The sequence below is a fragment of the Podarcis muralis genome, chromosome 6, assembly GCF_964188315.1.
Source record: "Podarcis muralis chromosome 6, rPodMur119.hap1.1, whole genome shotgun sequence".
In the NCBI taxonomy this organism is placed as follows: Eukaryota; Metazoa; Chordata; class Lepidosauria; order Squamata; family Lacertidae; genus Podarcis; species Podarcis muralis.
The window spans coordinates 74,831,662-74,853,025 of record NC_135660.1 but is presented as its reverse complement, the minus strand read 5'-3'; the positions used below and the strand labels follow the sequence as shown (position 1 = coordinate 74,853,025).

At 39.3% G+C, this 21,364-nt stretch overlaps 1 protein-coding gene across 8 annotated transcripts in view; it reads right to left on the bottom strand.

Moving 5' to 3' along the window:
• The window catches only part of CCSER2 (coiled-coil serine rich protein 2), a 54,052-nt gene that overhangs the window by 6,715 nt on the left and 25,973 nt on the right, over positions 1-21,364 (bottom strand). For 3 of the 8 annotated variants that reach the window (XM_028729291.2, XM_028729292.2, XM_028729290.2), the window contains 5 exons: positions 18,882-18,965; positions 17,623-17,709; positions 15,817-15,915; positions 9,665-9,749; positions 6,004-6,062 (listed from right to left, as the gene is read on the bottom strand). In XM_028729291.2, coding sequence (XP_028585124.2) covers positions 6,004-6,062; positions 9,665-9,749; positions 15,817-15,915; positions 17,623-17,709; positions 18,882-18,965 — 414 coding nt within the window. Of the gene's footprint in view, positions 1-6,003; positions 6,063-6,409; positions 6,450-9,664; positions 9,750-15,816; positions 15,916-17,622; positions 17,710-18,881; positions 18,966-21,364 lie in introns of all 8 variants that reach the window. The other 5 variants (XM_028729298.2, XM_077930576.1, XM_028729296.2 and 2 more) reach the window with 5 other exon arrangements.

Below are 21,364 nucleotides of genomic sequence, written 5' to 3'. Positions count from 1 at the left end.
TCGGCACTTAAAAAAACCCTACCCTACACAAAGGCTTACATTTAGTTCTGTAAGAAATATCAATGTGCTCCTCCCTCTCCCATAACTTTAGAAAGTGAAAGACCTGGAGACTATAGTTTGGAGTACCCTGCCCCCTCAACAAGCTCAACACACTGCAAATTAGTGGAACATACTGACTATCCAGTCCCAAGTTTTCAACATAAATACCTAAGTTGGAATGTATCAAGAGCTAGTCAAAGACCAGGACCACACACAACTGTAAGCCATTGGCTTATTGCAAATGTGGAAGTTCCTGGAAAAGATATTTCTGCTGCTTTGCTGCTCCCCCTGTCCTGCTGCGCTGCTCTGAGCTTTTTTATGGCTTGGCTTAGTGTGTAATATGAACCAGGGTTCATAGTTTGTCTCACTCCAGACAAACCTTTGAGTCTAGGTTCAGATGAGGAATTAGAGCTAGTCAATGGGTCAGATGCTTACCTCCCTCACCCTTCATGTGGCATTTTCCTTTGCCCACATGGTCTGACATCAAACCATGTGAGCAAAGGCTCAGTGCAAGCTCCACTGATCAGTTGAGTGTCAGTGGTTTCAAAGGCATAGGGCTTTGCAAGTGCTGCTGATCAGTGGTGCCTACAAACCCAATTTCAGCAAAGAGCTGTGCCTTTACCTGCCACACACTTCATGCTATAGATGGCATCAGGGGTAGGGCATGTAAGCATGGCTTAACCAAAACAGCCTAGTGGGCCAAATGTAGAAGCTCAGTGGGTCTGATTAGGCCTGTGGGGCAGAGATGTCCCCACTGTGGCTTAGTTCACAGGAGAGCAGTAGGACTGGGGGAGTAAAGTGAACCTGATCTCCTATCCAAGGCCTTACTCATTCATGCTAAGCTGTGTTTTAGCTTAGTGTCAACTGCAAACTGAGCCAAAATAAACCCCAAAATAAAAATGGCATTACAATTATCATTATGTCAACATTGTGGGCAGATACAGCTCAGTATATGTTAGGACTGGGTTGCTAGCCTACTTTTGTTCTCAATAAATTTCTGTATAGCAATCCTAGCTTTGTAGATGTGATGTTAGACGACATACCACTGTTGCATGAGTGTAGTCACTTTGTGCAGGGCTGAAGGGAAGACTACAATGTTTTGTGGGAGTGGGAGGGAGAAAGAAGACTACACAGCTTCCCAGAAAGCTAGTTTTAAAAGCAGTTACAAAGTGACCCAAAATAAAGTAATATAATTAGTAACAAGGGAAAAGGGTGTGACTGCAAGATATATGCATGGATAACACCTTATACCAGAATCAAGCTAGGAGGATTCCCATACACTACAGAAAGAGGGAGGAAAGCAAAACTCAAGCAGGTAATGAGAATGCAATGTACAAATGCTGTACTTTTTTCAGGTCAGCAATCATCCATTGATCAGATTGCAGAAGCACTTTTAGAACATTCTGCTTCCTTCCTAACCCCCTCTGGATGATGATCATCATCAGGGATCTAGGAGGCCACCATGTGTGAGTGAGAAAGAGTGTGCGCACACTTCTACACTGCAGTACATCATCACAACTATCCAAACCTCAGTCATTTTTTACAAGCTTCACCATCTTATTTTGACTGAAACAAAAGTGAAAATAACTTTTTCTCAACAAGCCAGTATTTATGGTGCAGAGTGAAGCACAAGTTTCCTTATCAGTAGCTCCCCAACTGTACTCTTTTATTGCTTAGGGGAGTTTAAAAAGCAGCTTGGGGACTTCCCTGGAAGGTGCAGGTTGCCTCAAATGAAAACATCCACATATTCTGCATGTGGTTAAGTGCATCTCCCTGGGCCAGAGATGCTTTAAGTGGTCTTCAAACTGCCCGGTCCTGGAGATTCATGACTGGGTGAGCTATAACATTTGTCAACTTTGCTAGGCAGATGTATTTGCAAAGTAATGAAATTCCCTTTTGCTATATGAAAACAACAGTGTGTGTGTGTGTGTGTGTATTTCCATACACGCACACGTCCTATAGTCATGGAAACCCCTTCTCCTTTCTTAACTGCACTCTAGGACTGCTCTTGTATTGTAGAAATCTAACTATAGACAGCCATTGCAAAGTCTCCTTTACAAAATGAAAGAGTTTTATTGACACAAAGTGTTTTAATATTCTAAGGTTGCAATCCTTGGCACATCTATCTGACAGTAAATACCACTTTACTATAAAACCTACTTCTGAGCAGATATGCACTTGACGGTTCTATTAATGATTTTCTATACGTACCAAGAAATGCAGGAACAAATATTCCAGGGACCTTAAATATTTCTAAACTATCAACATTTCTTAACATTTAATGTTGTAATATTTACTCACTTCTTTATATTTATTCACTTCTTGTATTTCCCAGCAGTCCATCATTTCTGACCATATGCCCCAGTAAAAATACTGGCAACTCAAGGAAATGAAAATATATTACTACTAGAAGAAGGCATACAAGTGCCAGGTACCGTAATGTGGTGTGAAGAAAATCCACCTGTAAATCCTACCCCTTGCCTAAAATTCTTTCATTTTCTGTCATTTGTCCAGTGCCTATCTTTTTGACGTTCTACTTCTTCATATTTATAAATTGTATGCCCACTTTTGCTCTTCTACATTTCCTCCAGCACCTAGAGTTGCTGTCAACATAAGGAATTGCTAAGAAAGCTGTCAGGGAACTGCCATCGGAAGGACAGGAGGTGCAAAGGCTCACTGAGGTGGAGAGAGACATAGCAGCTGAAGAGGGAACCAGTAGGGGGAGAGGAGGAACTCCAAGGGAAAGTGAGTCGGAGGGATGGCTCAGAGACGCTTCCAGCGAAAACAGTGGGGAGGTCTCAGGACCTCCTATAGGGACACCCACTCCTCGCCGGAAACTGTCACGCCGAGAGTCCAGAAGACGTGTTTCCGTTAAGGAGCTTTTATGTTGGAAACCACTTTCGGATTCTGCTAGCGACTGACGCAGCCATGCCGGAGGGGCTCCGTCACAGGCAGAGGTTTGAAAACCTGATCAAACTCTGAGGGACTTGCATTTTACGCACAAGCAGCTCATCATCCCATCACAAAAGCAATTTGAAGATTTGAACATTAAATATGATGTATTAATTTCCTAGTCTCAGGGCAGGTACACACAACAAATACAGTATGTAAACTAGGTGTTTTCCACAACAATGTTGACAACCTAAGTGTGTATATGTGTCTAAGCAATCTTGACAGAACCCCAACTTCCATGTGTGCATGTCACTTAACTGCTGCAGGAGACTCCAAAGTAACACGGAGGTACATGCAACACTGTGTGTAGGAGGACTTAACATGCCACAGTTTACTATTTTAGGAGATGGAAAGGGAGAAAAGAAATGGTTAACAGAAAAGGACATGCAGAAGAGCCAGAAAGGTTGTCCTGGCTTGTAGCTGCCATGACATCTCCAGACTGTCAAAGTGGAGAAGCATGGCAGTGGATGATGAAGACAAAAAGGGATAATTCAGTGCTTTACTGTGCAGATCCTTTCTCCATTTCTACCATTACTGAAAGTTACCATCCAATTATGCATTTTTAAAAATCACTAGTTAGTAGTCGTTGCAGTGCATCTTTGCACTAATGCATTAATGTAGTGGGCTGTGCCCTGTGACTTAACAGAAGAGCACTCCAGACCCTAAGGATTCCCCTCATTTGCACAAGCAAAGTATCAACACCTTTCTATGGCCTACTCAAGTTAATAGGCTGCATCCTATATTTTCCTTATTTATTGTTTCTTATACTGTAATCCAGCGTTCCCCAACTTATGACGTTAGGCCTCAATTTCTACCAGTTCCATCCAACATAGCCAAAAGTAAGGGATAATGCGAGCTGAGAATCTAACTACATCTGAAAGGCACCACACTGGAGAAGACTGCAATAACCCAATCCCCACTACACTGTGGCACTGCACTGCATTGATGCATTTCTCCTTATGCTCACAGTTCTTTGAATCAGTTTGCTTTAACAACTGGGGTCACTTTCATAGTAAAAGGTTGCTAAACCTGCCATCTGGCCAAAGTAGAAAATTTAATTCCCCTGCAGGTAGGGCACACAGAAATCTTTTCCCAATTTGTCATATGGAGCCAAGATTAGAGGAACAATGCAGACGGAATAGCTAGAAATTCCACAAAATAGATTTCAAAGACTTCTATGCCAGAAGTTTGAATTAGGACGGAATTGAAATTTATAGCTAAAAAGTTCTGAATCCTTATGCAGTATTAAAAGCCTCTTAAAATGGATAATACCTTATTAGCAAAGCAGAATCAAATCCAGAAACTGGATTTCAATGCCAAATTTAGGATCATGCCACAATATCTAAAAAATCAATGTCAGGCAAAAAACAACAACCTACACACACCTTATCATAGCGAAATTAAGAAAACATTTCTCTAAAAGATGGAAAGAGTTTGCTCCTAATCTTCATTTAAAAAACGGTCCACATTCTTTTCAGGTATTAACATGGTTTGTCCTGCATAAAACATTTCTCATATTGGCCACTATGGAAAATCTTACATTAACAATAGAGATATCATAAGCCTTTTACCCATCCATGCAGTAAAGCCAGGAAGTCTTTAATTAACAAGGGTCTTCAGTTTCTGCCCCCAAATTCTTTCCCCTCTGGGCAAGCCTCCTTCATGGCCTATCCTAATGGAAGGGCCAATGGAGAACATGTCATCATAAAGAGGAATGAAGGGGCTGCCTATGTGGGTACAAGTCTTGTTCATATCTTGGCTCAATCATCCAGGATATGATAATCTGAATATGGCTACTGATATTCCAAATCATGTCTACTTGATATGAGGAATGGGATCAGAAAATTCCTTGTTTTCAATTTGTTGAGCTCAGGTGATCAAAAACATTTGTTTTTATGTACTTTTATTACTGACATTTATACTGAATCCAGAAGGAAATTTGCTAAGTTATTATTGAATGATTTGGCCACTTTTAATAAGCTTAGTTTAAAGATGCACCTTCTGTCTAAGCAAGAGAAATGTGTTTACATATTCAAAATTACAGTATTTTCTATAATCACAATGAATAGGCCATTTATTGAAACAAATGCTATCAACTGTAGAAATCTGCATAGGCATTAATATGTGCTTTCCAGTGTATGGAATGCCTATGTACTACTTGTTTGTTTGTTTTAATTTAGGTCTAGTTTAATTTAAGCCTGAGTTTTCTTTTACTTTCAGTTACGGAAGTATTTCAATAAGCTAACTGGTTAAATAAGTCGACTGGCTGGCTATACATGTATAGTCTGAAGTATATTGAAACCGCATGGCTGAGATGAAATTGGAGAGGGACTTTCACAAACACTTTCACCCACTACAAAAACCAGCCTGCTTTGTAGCACTCATGTAAAAAAATTGCTGCAGGGGAAGGAGGCAAACACGTTAATTTGTTTTATGGAGTAAATGTCAGAGAAACAGAAGACGTATCTCCATTGCCAGGTTCCCCTCTAAAGCTCTACTTTCACCCTTAAGTTGTTCACCAGCAAACACCTAGTACAGACCTAACTGAAATGTATATGATAGCTACTTGTTTAAACTGTTTTGTGGAGCTTTCCATTAATGTAGCAGATATAAAACTAATGTTGCTTGACAGGAGAAGTTGTGAGTCAGGTCCCAATTTAAATTTCATTTCTACCATGAACTCATTGGGAAGCATTAAGTAATCACACTTCCAACCGTATCCCCATCTCACTTTGTAATATGGATGTAATAACAGCCTCTTACAAGGATGTTATAAGGATTAATGAAAACTCATATGCAATGCTGTGTGCACTAAGACAAGCACTATATGTTTATTGTGCTGTAGAATACTTCAAATGCTGTCTAACCAAGGAAGCAGATTATGACAAAGTATTAAACACCAATTGTGCCTTTGGATATTGTCAACATGTATTTTTACAATAAAGATAGGTTCTAGAAATTATCCATTTCCAGATTTCTCTAGATGTTCTAGTATAAAGGATCCACACATACCCTGCCACAATATAGCAGCATCCTGTGAAGGCTGGTTCTACATGAGTTGTCGCAGGGTGCTCAATAGCAGAAAATCAATGAAGAGAATTGCCACATAAGACACACACAGTAAACTGGAAATTACTTCAAATGTTTTGCAATTTTGCATACAACTTAATGCCACTCAGTAAGGTGTAGAAAAATACAGGCATGAAAATGTGATTCTCTTGCTTATAACACAGGTGAGATGAAACATTTACTTTGATTTCATTAAGAACTACTGAACAGCCTTTTCCTATTAATGTTATGAGGTATGGAGAAAACAAGACAACTCTGCATGCACAACTTTGACATGCATGCACCATGCAGGCAGCATACACAATAGTGAAGAAGTGGAAGGAGGAAGAAATCTGAAGTTGTACTGTACCACGCTTTATCATAGAAGTAATGGACTAATTCCTCAACTCCTTGCCAATAGCAAAATGGAAAGCAGAGACAAGAAAAAGACAGGACAGTGGTGTCAGAGGACCAAGACACAACAATGAGCAATTGCCATGACCAGAGTACCCTCTCTTTCATTACATAGCTGTGTATATGAACCTATTGAGGAAATCTTTTATTCCAGTGTACTAACGCAGGTCTTTTACATAAAGCAAGTATATCCCTGAATCTTAAGAACAAATCTATGTCAACTTTTCAAAGGACAAAACTGACTTGGCACCTAATTTCTACTCACCTTTATCAGGAACTCAGCATTGACTCTAATTATGATAATTTGAAGGATTACACAGAAATTCTAATAGCCTCTTGATTTCCTGCTCATCACATTGTTTTGAAGACTTTATTTGTCTATATCAGATGTAGGAAACCTGTGCACCTCCAGATGTTGTTATATTCCAGCTCTCATCATCCTCACCATCGGTCATGTTGGCTGGGGCTGATAGGGGCTGCCATCCAACAACATCCAAGGGCCCCACATTGCCTGCCCCTGGTCTGCAGTCTATCATTAATGCTCAAAAGGTAATATGTGATACACTATAAGCTCATATTCCTTTGGCTTTCCCTCACCCAGAAATGAGTCAGGGTATTTCCACAGCTCATAATCTCCTAAATCCACAACTACTCTGCCCAACCCCTAGCTGGTTTTGCACAAGTTTCTATCCTGAAATTATGCCAAATTTGTTCCACTTACTTCCACCATCCTGACTCAATATAGGTATGATTGGTCCTTTGATCATCAAACTAATCAGCACTTCTGTGACTGTTCACATACCAAAGACTCTACAGAGAAGCTTCCAGGCAACTGGGTATGAGGGATTGAAGTTTACCAGTCTAGATGGGTGATGGGGGAGTCTGTGTTGTTGGATTCCAATCCCATCAGCCATGGATGTTTGGAGTTGGAGTCCAACAACATGTGGACTAGACTAGGTTTACCACACCTAGTCTAGACACATAAGCAGCTTCCTATGCTGCTGTTGCACACTCTTGCTGCTTCCAGACCACAGACAAATCAAGCCAGAATTAGGCTTGTCGTTTCATCTGAACCCAGGTTTGGACCTGTTTCCCTCAAACAAATGTCAAGCAGTGAGCAAAGAACAAGCCTTGGTTACTACTTGTGATTTGTTGGAAGGAAACAAACTATGAGCCCAGATTTGGACAACACAAAAAGCAAACAGGTTTGTTTTAAATTAGGAATCGGAAAACATTTTCAGCCTGAAAACTATACTGCCATCTGGACAACCTTCTGGGAGTGGAGACCACATGCTAGTGCCAGGAAGGCAAAAGTGGGTAGCTCCTTTCTATAGTACCTTAGTTTCTACACATGCTCACACACCTCTCTTTGTCCAGCCAGATAAAAAGAGAGTCATTATCAGTGTCCAAGGACACATTCCAGTCAAGCAAAAACTCCAAAGGAGAATGTGAAGGAAGGCCAGTTAGGGGTGTAGTTTGGGGAAACAGTGTTGTTGGGGAGGGGGCTTTACTCGGAGAGAGTCCCAAAGTCTGGGAAGAGGCCAGTAGGGCTGCATTTGGCCCCTGGGCCATAGGTGCTCCATCCTGTTTCAAACTTTGGCTTAATGTGATGTGTGAACTAGGCCAGTTAGTGCATTCCACTGAACTCTTTCATATTACTTATTTCACTGATTTTCTAGCCCTAAGCAACTTTCACTGCACAGCTTATAGCATTGACAATTAATGAACCACCAAATATGGAAGACATGCTAAGATCATAAGGAGCATCCTGTTGGACCACAACAGAGGTCTATCTAACCCAAACTCTATGAGAAGATGGGCCTAGGCAAATTCAGCTAAGCAGCCAAAGTAGTTCATCGTCCAAGTGTAGTCCAGTATAATGGAAACTAGGCATTCATTTGGGAATGAGACCCCCTGAATCTCAGGGGTCATGGATTTGAACGACATGTTGGGAATGTAGCACATCCGTGTGTTGCTGTTTAGAACAGGGGCATGTCCACAGCAGGAACTGCATATAGCAAAGTCCAGATCCCAGGGTAAGGGTGAAATAATGCCAGTTCTCAGTTCCAATTCTGCCCACAATATAAAATAGGAGCAGGTTTTTGCTCTATTCAAAAGAGAGCATATATATATATGTGTGTGTGTGTGTGTGTGTGTGTGTGTGTACACACACACACACACACACACACTTACCAGTTAGTATTCAGTCTTTGTTTAGTTCCCAAATAGCATTCTCACAACATACGTAGCCCTTTAGTTATCATCCTTTTATATTCTTAAGAACATTGCCGAAGATCTTAATTTCTGCCCATACTTAATTTATATAGCAGCATCTAACTGAAGCTGAGAATGCAAATTCTCAAACTACTAAAAAAAAGTATGTCACCACTCAACTTTTAATAAAATTGATTGGAATACATCCTTACTTTGCAAATAAGCTTTCTAGGGTATGGATAATTTAAAATGCAAAAAACCTACCATAAGCAAATGAAAATGTTTACACAAACAAGGTAGCCACTTTATATTTCCCCTGAAATAATTTAAGCTAGTGCTTCACAATATATCAGTTTTACTAGTTTTCTACTCTATTTTAGTACAGTACAAATCAACAAATTTGTCTTTTCTATTGTGCATAAAGAACAATATCCCATTTTAGATCAAGCTGTTGCTAGTTAATGAGTAATATTAATAAATCATGCATTGCTGGAAAAGCCACTACTTCCTTAATTTGTTACTCTGGCACATTGCTGATTGAGAGATCTCTTAGAAAAGCTTCACAGCTGAAAGAAAAGTTTAATTTTCCAAATATAGCAATGTGTCACATACTGTTATCAAAGTATGACTTGTATGAACACATCTCCACAAATATCAAACAAATATATTTGGATGAGCATACATGCTGATAACATGAACAAACAGGACAAACACGCACTTTAAAAGCCATGAAAGGGTGGAGAACAAGCAAACTTTCAGGATAGATGAAATAAAGGTTTCAGGTAGCTTTTAAGATCTATTATTAAACGATTTGATAAAGGTGTTAAGTTGCAGTTATATCGTTAAGTGAAAGAGGTGCTGAGGTTAGACCACAGACTCGCATGTGTCTCGATGTTTTTGCTTGAAAGAACAGAATGCTACACAATGAACAGTGCGTGCAAAGGGAAAACTGCTACTGGAGCACAGTGAGGGATATGAGTGAGAAGTACAGACTCACTCTGTCTGCGTTGCGGTGGAACAGTCCGAGGGATGCCCTGGAATGAGCCCTGCCAGGGAGAGAAGGAAGGAGCAGAATACCCACCCTGTGCAGAGAAAGATGGGGGAGAAAGAATAATAAAAAAGAGAACGGAGAAGGGGCAAACAGCACCAAAAGCCACATTGTTCCTCTTACTAAGAACAAGTACTTTTAAATCTGAAATAATTGAAAAGATCAGCAAGGTTTGTAAAAGCTCGATTCTGGAAAATATTTGAAGGAAAAATTGGCTTTAGGTATTAGAAATGTATTTATTAAATGCAACACCAAGTCAATCAAGACAAGAATAGCCTTTTTATATACATTTTAAAATTGTTTCAGAGTACCTGGTGGAAGTAAGTGGTTTGCTTATCAAATTCTAATTTATTATAAAGATCAGTGAAGACGTCCAAAGAACAGGGAAGGCTTTAAAAGTGTATGCCTTTCAAACCTGAAAAGATTATAGCAAGGAACTTGGGGTAGATTCTCTATTGCCTGCATACCTCAAGATCTTTGAAAGATGTTTTAATGGGACCCACATTTTACACCTGGGATGAGATGTTAAGCCTGACGTACACAAATAATTACAACTCACAAAATCCAATCAGCATAAACACAAGACAATACACTAATTAAAATGGCTTACTGAAATTGTAAAATTCTTAGAAGTCCTGGGTAAATAGAAATAGCTAGACTGGCACCCAAAGGGTAGAATAGATCCTAGGTGCACTCCTCCTCTCGGTCATCACATTTGTCCAACATCAGAAAAACTGAAGAGGAGTGTTGGTAGATAGCTGAATTTGTGGGCAGGGTGATGTTGAGAAAGGACTTTAGCGTCAACATGAGCAACTCAAACTGGGTTTGAAAATCAAATGGTGGTCAGTGAAGCTCTTTTGATACTGATGGGAGATGTTTCAAATGTGATGCCCTGGTTAACAGTCTCATGGTACAGTGTCTATCTGTAGTTTCCAAACCATCTTTAAAGGATAGCCCCATATATAATACATTCAGACTAACAAAAATGTTATCAGAGCATGGATAATTGCAATCGAGTGCATGCTTGGGTTTTAGGTTTGTTTCAGACTGTAAAAAGACGTAGCTCCAAAAAAGCTTAACTAGTTTAAGAAGCAGTTAAAAATTATCCATGGCAATTGCCTTTCATTCCAGCCACTGCATAGAACAGTTGCCACGTGAAGGCCAGTTCATGCATCCCCTGGGCAGTAATCATCATGTGAATATCAATCTCCATTTTAATGTAGAAAAAGGGGTGCCTGGTTTGTTTGTCTCCATGCTAATAAATAGAGAAATGCCCTTTTGAGGATAGTGAAACCATGTCCTCTCAATTTGTTCTGCAGCAGGTGCACACATGCATGAAACCTGAGTAACTCGGTCTTTTAAAAATGCATTTGGCAGCCACAACAGGAGTTGCTCTCAAATAATGTGCACAGGACTGCTACTTTAGAAAGAGTGGACAGATTTTGCTAAGTTGAAACATAGGGAATTGTAGTCATTATATTGTGGTGGGGGTTACACACACACACTACATTTAAATCTGACTTACATAGTTAGCTAGATAGAGGTGAAATTTCAGATGAGACTAAATTCTTAAAACAGCTCTATAACCTGCATGTGTGGATTCTATATATTATGCTGAGCTCCAGAAAACAAAAGCTTGCAATACAAGCAGAACATTCAGCAACTTTGCTTGATGTTACAAGAGATATTGGTGATACTTTTGATAACATACAATGAATGGTACAATGGTATGAAGAATAGACAATATAGTATTGCAAAACAGTTATGTAAATATCCATTGCTTTGGTTGCCTGTGTGAAGAATCAACTCTGAGCAACCTTTAAATAAGATTTCTTCCTTTTCTACAAGGCTGCAGTAAATCTATGGTGGTTTGGTTGCACATCAGTAATCCATAGTTAAACATATGAAATAATAAAAGTTGTTTTCCCCCGCTGGTGGACTGCAAAGTTGCTACGATCACTTCTTCCTTTGGCTGAACCCCTAGCACATAACTTGCACTCTTCTAAATCAGCTATTAACAATGAAGGTTTTTCTTTAATAAATTACAGCAAAGAAGTACACAAATTATAAAGCTGCTAGCATGCCTGCCCTCCCATCTCTGTCTCTCTCTCTCTCTCATGTAATATTTATGTGAGAGATGAATTAACAGCTGTAATTCCTAAGGTAATGCTGTAACCTTATTGCAGAGGGGGTGTAAAAAGGAAGTTTAAAAATGGACTTAAATGTTTCCCTCTGTCGTAAGCTGTGGAGCTGGCCTACCTATTTGTGGAAACAAAGCTGCTGCATTCTTTTTCTCCCCCCTTGACAACTAATGGGGGAGGAGAACTGAAAATTAACCATGGGCAGAGCCAGAAGTAGCACAAATCAGGGATAGGTTGCAGATTTTGATACATCACCATCGTCCCTGCCCTGAAAACTGCAGCAACAGAAGCTCTGTAGTCGATTTGGTAAAACACAAGCCCTTCCTTTTGAAGCAAGTGTCCAGTCTACCCCTATTAAAATGAAAGGGAAAGTGACACTACCACACACTTTGGGCTAATTAGGGTCCATTTTATCCCTAGCAACGTCTCAAAATTGGGTAGGAAAAATAACTTCACATTTTGCCTATCATCATAAATTAACGCCGCCGCCCCCCGCACTGTGTGTGTGTGTGTGTGTGTGTGTGTGTGTGTGTGTGGAGGTTATACACCATTTCAAGAATGGTTCTCCTATATTTAAAATAAATTATTACAGCACACTGCAGAATTCCATCAGACCACAAAAATTGATTTTACCGCAGGAGGTTAATTCTGTTCCAAGCTGATTTTTATCTTGAAAGAAACGTTACTTAGTGCAAACTTACAACACTGAAATTTTATATGGGGGAGGGAGTAACTTCTGGATTCAGCTAGTGTTAAAATCTAAGCAAGGATTCAAATTCCTGGAATAGTCAGGTAGGCTTTCTGGAGATAGCTCTAAGTATGGGTCATTAAGGTAGCAAAGGAAGTGGCTCTGTGTAGCAGATGTGTGTAGTTAGTAAGATAAAGACTTGTGAGCTGAGTTTTGTGTGTGTAAGTTAGAAGCTGGAGGAAGAAGTATGCCTGATTTCTGCTCGCACCCAAGGCTGTGGCTATGGGTGAAGCAAGACTCTTCTGGGATGTTAATGCAGTGAACCACTCCATCATAGGCTCAGGTTGTAAATAAACCATATATCATAAAGACACCACAGTCTCTGCTGTTCCTCATTCTGAAGGAAACACAAACTTGGGTGCCTGGAAACCCTGGAATCTCACAATGCTCTGGGATTGAGGTGGCATGCAACAATATCTTGTTCTGGGTGGATGGGGGGAATATTAGGAGAAACATTCAACCCCTTTCATTATTTACTATGGGCCCAGTATTTCAGCTAGTCATTTTTTGTTATTGTTTCTGTTCTGCCATAGGAAAATGACAGTGGTTTCTAATAACATTTCTTGTTTTTGTTTTTATTATGCATTTTGTGTTTTGATGCTGTAAACCACCCTGAGATCTTTGGATGAAGGGCGTTAGACGAATTTTAAAAATAAATAAACAAACAAAATTATTCAATATGGGGGTCTCAACAGGTCAACTGAAACATGCCTATATGCGTATATCTATCTGTATACTGAATTAGTTTCAAATGAAAATAGTAAGAATAAAAATATAGAATATTATAGAATTTGTTGATGAATCAGTGAGGTTCATTTAAATTGTCCTTCAAAAATTATTCAAAGTAGATTAGAGTCAGAGTGTCAAGAAGAGTCAAATCAGGAATTCTGAGTTTATAGTTTTGCTTTACCCTAATCAAGTATGAATTCCAGTACATATTGCACTATGCTAGTTTTATTTGCCTACAACAGGGGTCAGCAAGGTTTACCTCGCCTGGGCCGGTTCACTCCAGCAGAGATCCCTCCATGGGCCGGATCATGAACACACTCGCGATTTCAGGCATCTGCATCGACATGATTTCTGGCGCCACGGAAGCAAGTCCCCGCACCGCGCTGGTTTAGCGCAGCACGTGGGGACTCACTGAGTGGGCGGCTCGGGGGCTGGTTAAACGACCCCTGTGGGCCGCTTGTGGCCCATGGGCCTTAGGTTGCCAACCCCTGGCCTACAAATATACAAAACACGTCCAATCACTATGATCTGAGTATGGTTTTTTTGTTATTTGTTCTTCCAAATCATGTACTGAAAAATGTGAAAGATGTTTTTTCAGCACAAAACCCTAAAGCTCACTTCTAGTCCACAACGAAGTGTCCACTAACAACTCTTAGAAATAGTATAGGAGAGGCTTCTGGGGCAGTTTCATAGAATAATTTACAACTAAAGACCATATAGTACTTCTCAAATCATGCCCTGGTTTGCGTAGCATGTTAAACTACTATTTTCCCTACTACTGCCACTGCCACGAAACAAGTCAGAGTTTGGATTGTGATGACACCTGAGCCCAGGCTTTTCATTTGTTTCACTGCCTACAAACTGTAAACAATAAGCAAAGAACAACCTTGGGATACTGCTTCTCTGTTTAGAGAGAAACAAGCCAAGGTTCAGGCATCACAATCCAGATGCTGGCTTGTTTCCTGGCAACATACCCACACTTAGCAACAGGAACTTTTCAGTAGTGTGCACTAGTACACTGCATGTTCACATTAAAATATGGGCTTGTTTTTAACCATAGTTTAATGTGCCATGAGAACTACAGCAGTATAATGCCGTTTCAGGGCAATTCTTTTAGTGCTATTTTGCCTCTAGTTTACTAATAGTTGAGCAGGACAGAACTACAGGCCTAATTATGCCACAGCCGGGTCCACTGTTCCATTTGTTCGTGTCTAGCCATATTATGAAGTCCACACAGGTGCCTGTACCATTTGTGGCACACATTCTGCATACTAGCAATCCATAAACTACATACTGCACTGCTAGGAAATTCCATTAAAAATCAGTGATGTGTAGAGCATGTGACATCATAGAACACTTTGTTGCCATTTCAACAGTCAAAATATATTGCTACAGTTTGCATATAAATTTTTTCTTTACCCTAGAAAAGATGCTCAACCATCAATGTTGAATAAGATGCATAGAATTAGGAAATCCTCTCTTTCCTCCTCAGAAATATGAAAACACTAACCTCAAATTAGCTAAAAGGGGTAAGGACAAGTGAACCCCAATTTTTCTCATTCAAATCTAGAACTAGTGCGATTTCTGCTGGTGTCCAGTGTTATTCGGAAATCCAAAAGGATCACAATTTTCTTCTGAGAGCTATTTCATATTTTTGGTAAATGTGTGCTCCACTGCTGCTGTGCATTATGAATGCTAATGGAGAAGATGTTCTACTAGAATCCATCAAACTTGTAAAGAATTATATTATCATCTACACCAATACTTCAGATTCCAAAATTGGAAACAGAAATAAACCCAGGACTAAAATTTGACAGTTATTAAAAAGACAAAGAGGTAACCTTGCCAGGAAAATATGTACTGGTAATAGATTCTTATGAGATTTGAAAATAGTGGGTTATAGCCAACTAAGTTATACTCACAGCAGACCCGCTGAAACTAATTGACCTAAGTCACTAATGTCCATTCATTTCAATGGAACAATCCTGAATAGAACAAATATTGGATACACTCCAGTGAATTTAATCCATAAGAATTAAATATAGACTACAGAACCCATCTAAAATGATTTACTAAGATCCAAAATGGTTTTTCGATTCTGGAATGTCTGCAGTTCATATTAAAGTTTAATATGAACTACATTAGCACTATATTGCATTTTGATGGCATTCCTAAAAATGATGCTTAGGAATCAGGAAGGACTGGAAATTGAAATCCTACTTATCTGAAATCCTAAATTGTATTTTTAAGACTCAAATGAGAGTCAACACACACACAAAAATACACAACTGTTTGTCTCCGCCACCCGATAAATAACTATGTATATACAATGTAGCAGATTGCAAAACATCTTTAAAATTATATACAACTAAAAAGAAGAAATTGAAAGAACCCTAGGTAACATGGCAAGATGACGAAACCTAATGGATCTAAACCAGGAGCTATCTTACATAAACAACTGTAACTTTTGATCAACTACTCACAGCACTTTTCCTCCAGGAGGTCTGTGTGTATTTGTCAGCATATGTGCACGCAGGCTGTTCAGATATCTTGCTGTCTCTGTCGCAGACACACCTAACAGACTTTATGCATACACAAAAGACAAACGATCTGATGATTATTTATTACGCTTTTTAGTTTCTTTACATAACATCTCAAAGTGTCTTACAGATAGTATAATACACAATATAACATTTAGCAAATGAATTAAACAAAATATGAGGTAGTAAGGCCATAAAATAATCCCTCCATACTCTCATGGGTTTTACCACCGCAAAACAGGCGCCACAAACTGCTGCTAAGAAAGAAGAAAAGGATGGATACAGAGGTCCAAAGGCTGATCCACATAATAGACATTAGAAATACTTATTTCAAGTGTAAACTGAACAGTGTGTAAACTGTACACAAACAGCAGTGCAGAATATAAAGAGTTGTAACCCATCAAGTTATTCCATTAGTTCAAGGGCTTCCACCTGCAGAACAGGACTTCCTCTTCCCATGCACTCCCGCAAACCTCCCAGATCTCCTCCAGAAAGTTGGGGAGAAACCCCTAACTGATGGGGGGGTTAGTAGCAAGGACAGGAAATGAAAGTCCCATCCCATTGTGCAGTTGGAAGTCTTGCACTAAACAGAACAAGACAAAAAAAATTCCTTCCAGTAGCACCTTAAAGACCAACTAAGTTAGTTCTTGGTATGAGCTTTCGTGTGCATGCACACTTCTTCAGATACACACTGTGTATCTGAAGAAGTGTGCATGCACACGAAAGCTCATACCAAGAATTAACTTAGTTGGTCTTTAAGGTGCTACTGGAAGGAATTTTTTTTGTTTTGACTATGGCAGACCAACACGGCTACCTATCTGTAACTTAAACAGAACAAGGTCATGGGTTACAACCCAGTGTCTCCCAGATAGGAACCTAGACTCATATAGTGTATTTTTCGCTTTATAAGACGCACCAGACCACAAGACACACTTAGTTTTTGGAGGAGGAAAACAAGAAAAAAAATATTCTGAATCCCAGAAGCCAGAACAGCAAGAGGGATCACTGCGAAGCGAAAGCAGCGATCCCTCTTGCTGTTCTGGCTTCTGGGATAGCTGCGCAGCCTGCATTCGCTCCATAAGACGCACACACATTTCCACTTACATTTAGGAGGGGGAAAGTGAGTCTTATAGAGCAAAAAATACGGTATATCCTGATACTTTTATACACTTAAATTTATCACAGTTATCTGCAATTAACATGAACTATTTCCAAATCATTGACAGCAATTTCAATTGTTTGGAGAGTTTTTCATTTTCATTTTATTTTTAAATACCTCCTTCCATAATAGTTCCCCTGAATGTGTTAATATTGTAATTTAGGCTTTACATTATAAGAAACATCATCTGCTGCTCTTTAAAGTATAGTTAGATTACTCATGCCAAGTCTTATCACTTGATACAAATTGCTAAATGCAGCTGCATTAAGAGTAAAATAAATTGACAGTGTGATACATTAAAATGAAGACTGGTGCGGTTTGAACTCCTGTTATTTCAGAATCCTGTGCTCTAAGTTAACATACACAGCACATGGCCATAGTATGTAAGAACATTAAGGTATCATACTTCTGATCCAGGAATTCCTGTGACTGTTCCAATTTACATAAGCAGCTCCTATAAAAGGATTTCCCACTGACTTAAATATTGAAGTTAGTCCCACGCAAGTGAACAAGAAGTGCTGTCACATTGCTTTATAGAAATTATGGTAGATATCACATTCTCTGCAGAGTATACTGTATAATATACTCACAAGCCGATGCTCTAGTTGTTTGATTGTTTCATCCTTTTTCTTTAAATCTTCTTTAAGCTGTGTGATCTCATTCAGCAAATCATCAGTCTGCCAAACAAAAAGTGGAGGTCTTAATGTTTTCCATGAAGTAGACAAACATAATTCTTATCTGTCCAGGGGGTCAGGGAAGAGAGAAAGTAAAATCTTTGTCTAGGAGCAAATTGCTTTTTAAAGTTTAGGCTCTGCATTATTTTCATTACCAAATGTTGAGAAAGAAAACAAAAAACAAAACAAAACTGCAAATATTGGCCACATTCTGGCATCATAGTTAACAGTGACGTAGAATGGGGGGCTGAGGGGGGCCATCACCCCAGGCAGTCTTTTGGGGGGTGCATCATGGCGCTCTGCCGCATGGTGAGCTGTTGTGTCCTCAGCTGCCCTCCAGCTGTAGGGTGCAGTGAGAGGATTCAACAGCATATGACACCCTTCCTGTGAGCCCACTGCCACTCACAAAAGCAGCACTTGGCTTGCAGGGGCCAGGGTGATGCCTGTTGCTTTGCAACAGCTTGCGGTGCCCCATAAGTGTGCCCTGCTTTACAGCAGTGGGCAGGGGTCGCTCTGGCAACATACCCTACCCCACAGCATGTCCTGAACGTACCCTGGTGTATGCATGCCCTGGACACAGGCGGTGAATGCTCCACCACTGGTAGTTAAGCTATGGTTTGAAAGTTCTGGACAATTAAATGGACAACTAACTATGGCTTACTTGGGGGCAACAGACCACTGGGTGATATCAAACTACATCAAACCTACTGAAATAAATAATCTGATTTCCCTGAATCTACTCCAACATTATGTCTGAAGTTAAGATCCTCCCTTAAGTTTGGTTTGTTTGCAATCCTGCCCAAGACTCTTACCAAATACATGTGGCAACAGCAGCTGGAAAACAAAACCTGCTCCTTGGCCAAGTGTTTCTTAGTGGTGCTTTTCCTGAAACTGTCTTCTCTCCTCGTTCTGCCTAGCAACATGGTTCTTTGCTTGCCCAGTTTTTCCACCACAATTCTTATCTCTCAAAACAGTCTGCAGAGTTTGCAGCTGCTTTGCAAAGAAAGAAAAAATTAAAGGAACTCCTCTCTTTGTCATACCTACTAAGGGTAAACAAGATAATTCTTTAAATAAATAAATAAATAAATAAATAGTGCTGACCTACACACTTGATGCTTTTTCATTAGCTCCTTCATTCAAAAGGGTCAACTCTGAAATAAGCACAGTTGGTTTACCTTATAAACTGGTTCAGGCTCCTGCAGTTCTGGGCTTGAAGGAAGTGAAAATGTGATGTTGTGGAGTGACACATTTTCATCATTCTGCAAGAAGAGAAAGGTTTCCATTTATTTGAGCACCTAAATCCTATAGTATTTGAATGATAAATACTACTAATTCCTGGATTATTCCTGACATATTGAACTGACCTTGGGAGATCTGGTAGTTTCCAAATGGTTCCATCTTATCAGAGTTTTATTTCAAACACAGATTTCCAAAACTAGATAGTGAGATCTGCTAATAAATTGTATGCACTGATTTTACTTTTCATTTTAGTTTCTCAGCACTAAGAATCTATCAGGTTCCTGAAATTGTCAAACGATTTCTGGTATCCATCTTCAAAGAAACTTTCCCCCCTAGCAGTATTCAACATGTTAAATACTAGCTTTATTATGAAACTGCTGAGAGAGAGAGAGAGAGAGAGAGAGAGAGAGAGAGAGATATGAAAGAAAGTGTTTCTTAATGCCTAGACCACACAATGATTTATTCAAGAATTATAAGGGCTGGAACTTAATTTGTTACTTCTAGTTTGTTTGCTGAATAATTATAAAAAGGTCACATAGCTATGGGGTGTTATACTATTCCACTTCACCAAAACTTTTTTGGTTCAGGGATTTACAGGAATCTTGCATCATAGAAGGCTACTGAACTACAGAAAAGTGAAGCTTGCATTTAAACTATTTCCTATGTGTAACCAGGCACTTTGGTTATATTAGTGCAACAGATTCGGTAAGATTGAGATTGTAAATTTGTGTTTTGGCTGCACTACTAAAAGGGGGGGGGTTCCTCCATTCAAAACATTTTCACCACAAGTGATGTTCACTTCATGAAATATTCTACTGTCCACTATTTACAGTGCACCAATAGGTATAAAAAACAATAAAAATGAATGTTTAAAAAAGGTGTTTGGGGATATCTGCACCTTCTACTCGGCTTGCTAGTTTTCTATATACAAGAAGACATTCAATCATGTGAGCATCCCCCACCTGCAGTTTGAAGTCGTATAGTCCAGAGGCAGGATTAAGGCCTAGTTCTCACTGGAGTGCAACAGCAAACTGAATATCACTATTTCCAGCCAAGATCCACACATAATAGGTTGTTACACTATATCCCTAGCTTGATAGGACACATACAGTGCAGCACCTTTGTGCATGCAAAAAATACCAGGTTACATATGGTTACTTTTTTTAAAAAGCCCCCCTTAAAATATTCTGAGTATTTGAAAACAACCTTTTTTTCCAATTTTACTTTCCGTCTACATGGCATATATTGAATTCTTCTTATACTTCCCAGACTAGCTGAAAGATACATAATCACCATAGACTACTTAGTTGTTTTTAAGAACTAAGAATGTTGGGCTTCTTCTGTTCAAAGGGACCTCATCATTAGTGACATCATAACTGTAATAAGTGAACTTCCTCTACAAAGCCAGCACTGTACTGATATGTTAGAAAATGGAAGATTTCAATTAATCATACATTTTACCAATGTACCATAATTTGTACTAGCAGCACACATTTTACTTGGGAGCACAATGATGTGATGTTTTATTTCACTTTCCCCAAGAAAAAGCAGTTTGAGGAGCAGGTACTGAAAACTGTTCCCTCACTACATAGTGCTCTTAGACACAGCTGTAATTGAGAGGGAAAGATGCGCAGGAGGAAGCCTTCAAAATGCTGTGCTTTATATTTTTGTTCCGGCAGGCTTTCCCAGCTGGATAAATGGGTCTTTACCATGAGTGTCCATTTGTTGGGGTTTTAGTATTGTTTTAAATGTATCTGTTGTTTTTGTGTTTTTAATGATCTTACATGTAAATGGCCTTGAGACAGTGGTTTACCAGGTGAGTAACAGATCAACTGTAATAAATAAATAAATAAATAAATAAATAAATAAATAAATAATAATAATAATAATAATAATAATAATAATAATAATAATAATATAGCAGAATGGCACTTAAGAGCAGTGCTTTACATACACAAGCACCCTGGGAAGCACAGCTCCTAAAGGAAGGAGCGTTCCGCCTTTCCATCCAGGCTGCTCTGTAGCTAACAGCAGTACTCTACTTGCCAGAGGACCTGACTAGAGGGAGGGCAGCTAGAGTGTCCATTACTGGGTAGGGTTTCTTGAAGCTGAAGTCCTTTCGTACTTAGAAAAGTCAGGTATGTTATTCACAGGTACAAAAATAGAAAGTCTGAGCCAAGACAGTTATGCACAGGAAAAAGGGATGACGTTTATGGTTATTGTTTTCGCAAAGTAACTTCAGAAGCAGGCCTCCCTTTCTCTAGCGAGACTTAGACTAGACATTTGCAAATCCAGTCCAGAACAATTAGATTAACACTCAATTTAACTTACACATTTTCAGTTCTTTGACTAAAGCTTTGTATGATCCTATCAATAAAGCTATGTATGCAAGTCTCTCTAACAATCACACCTTTTTCTT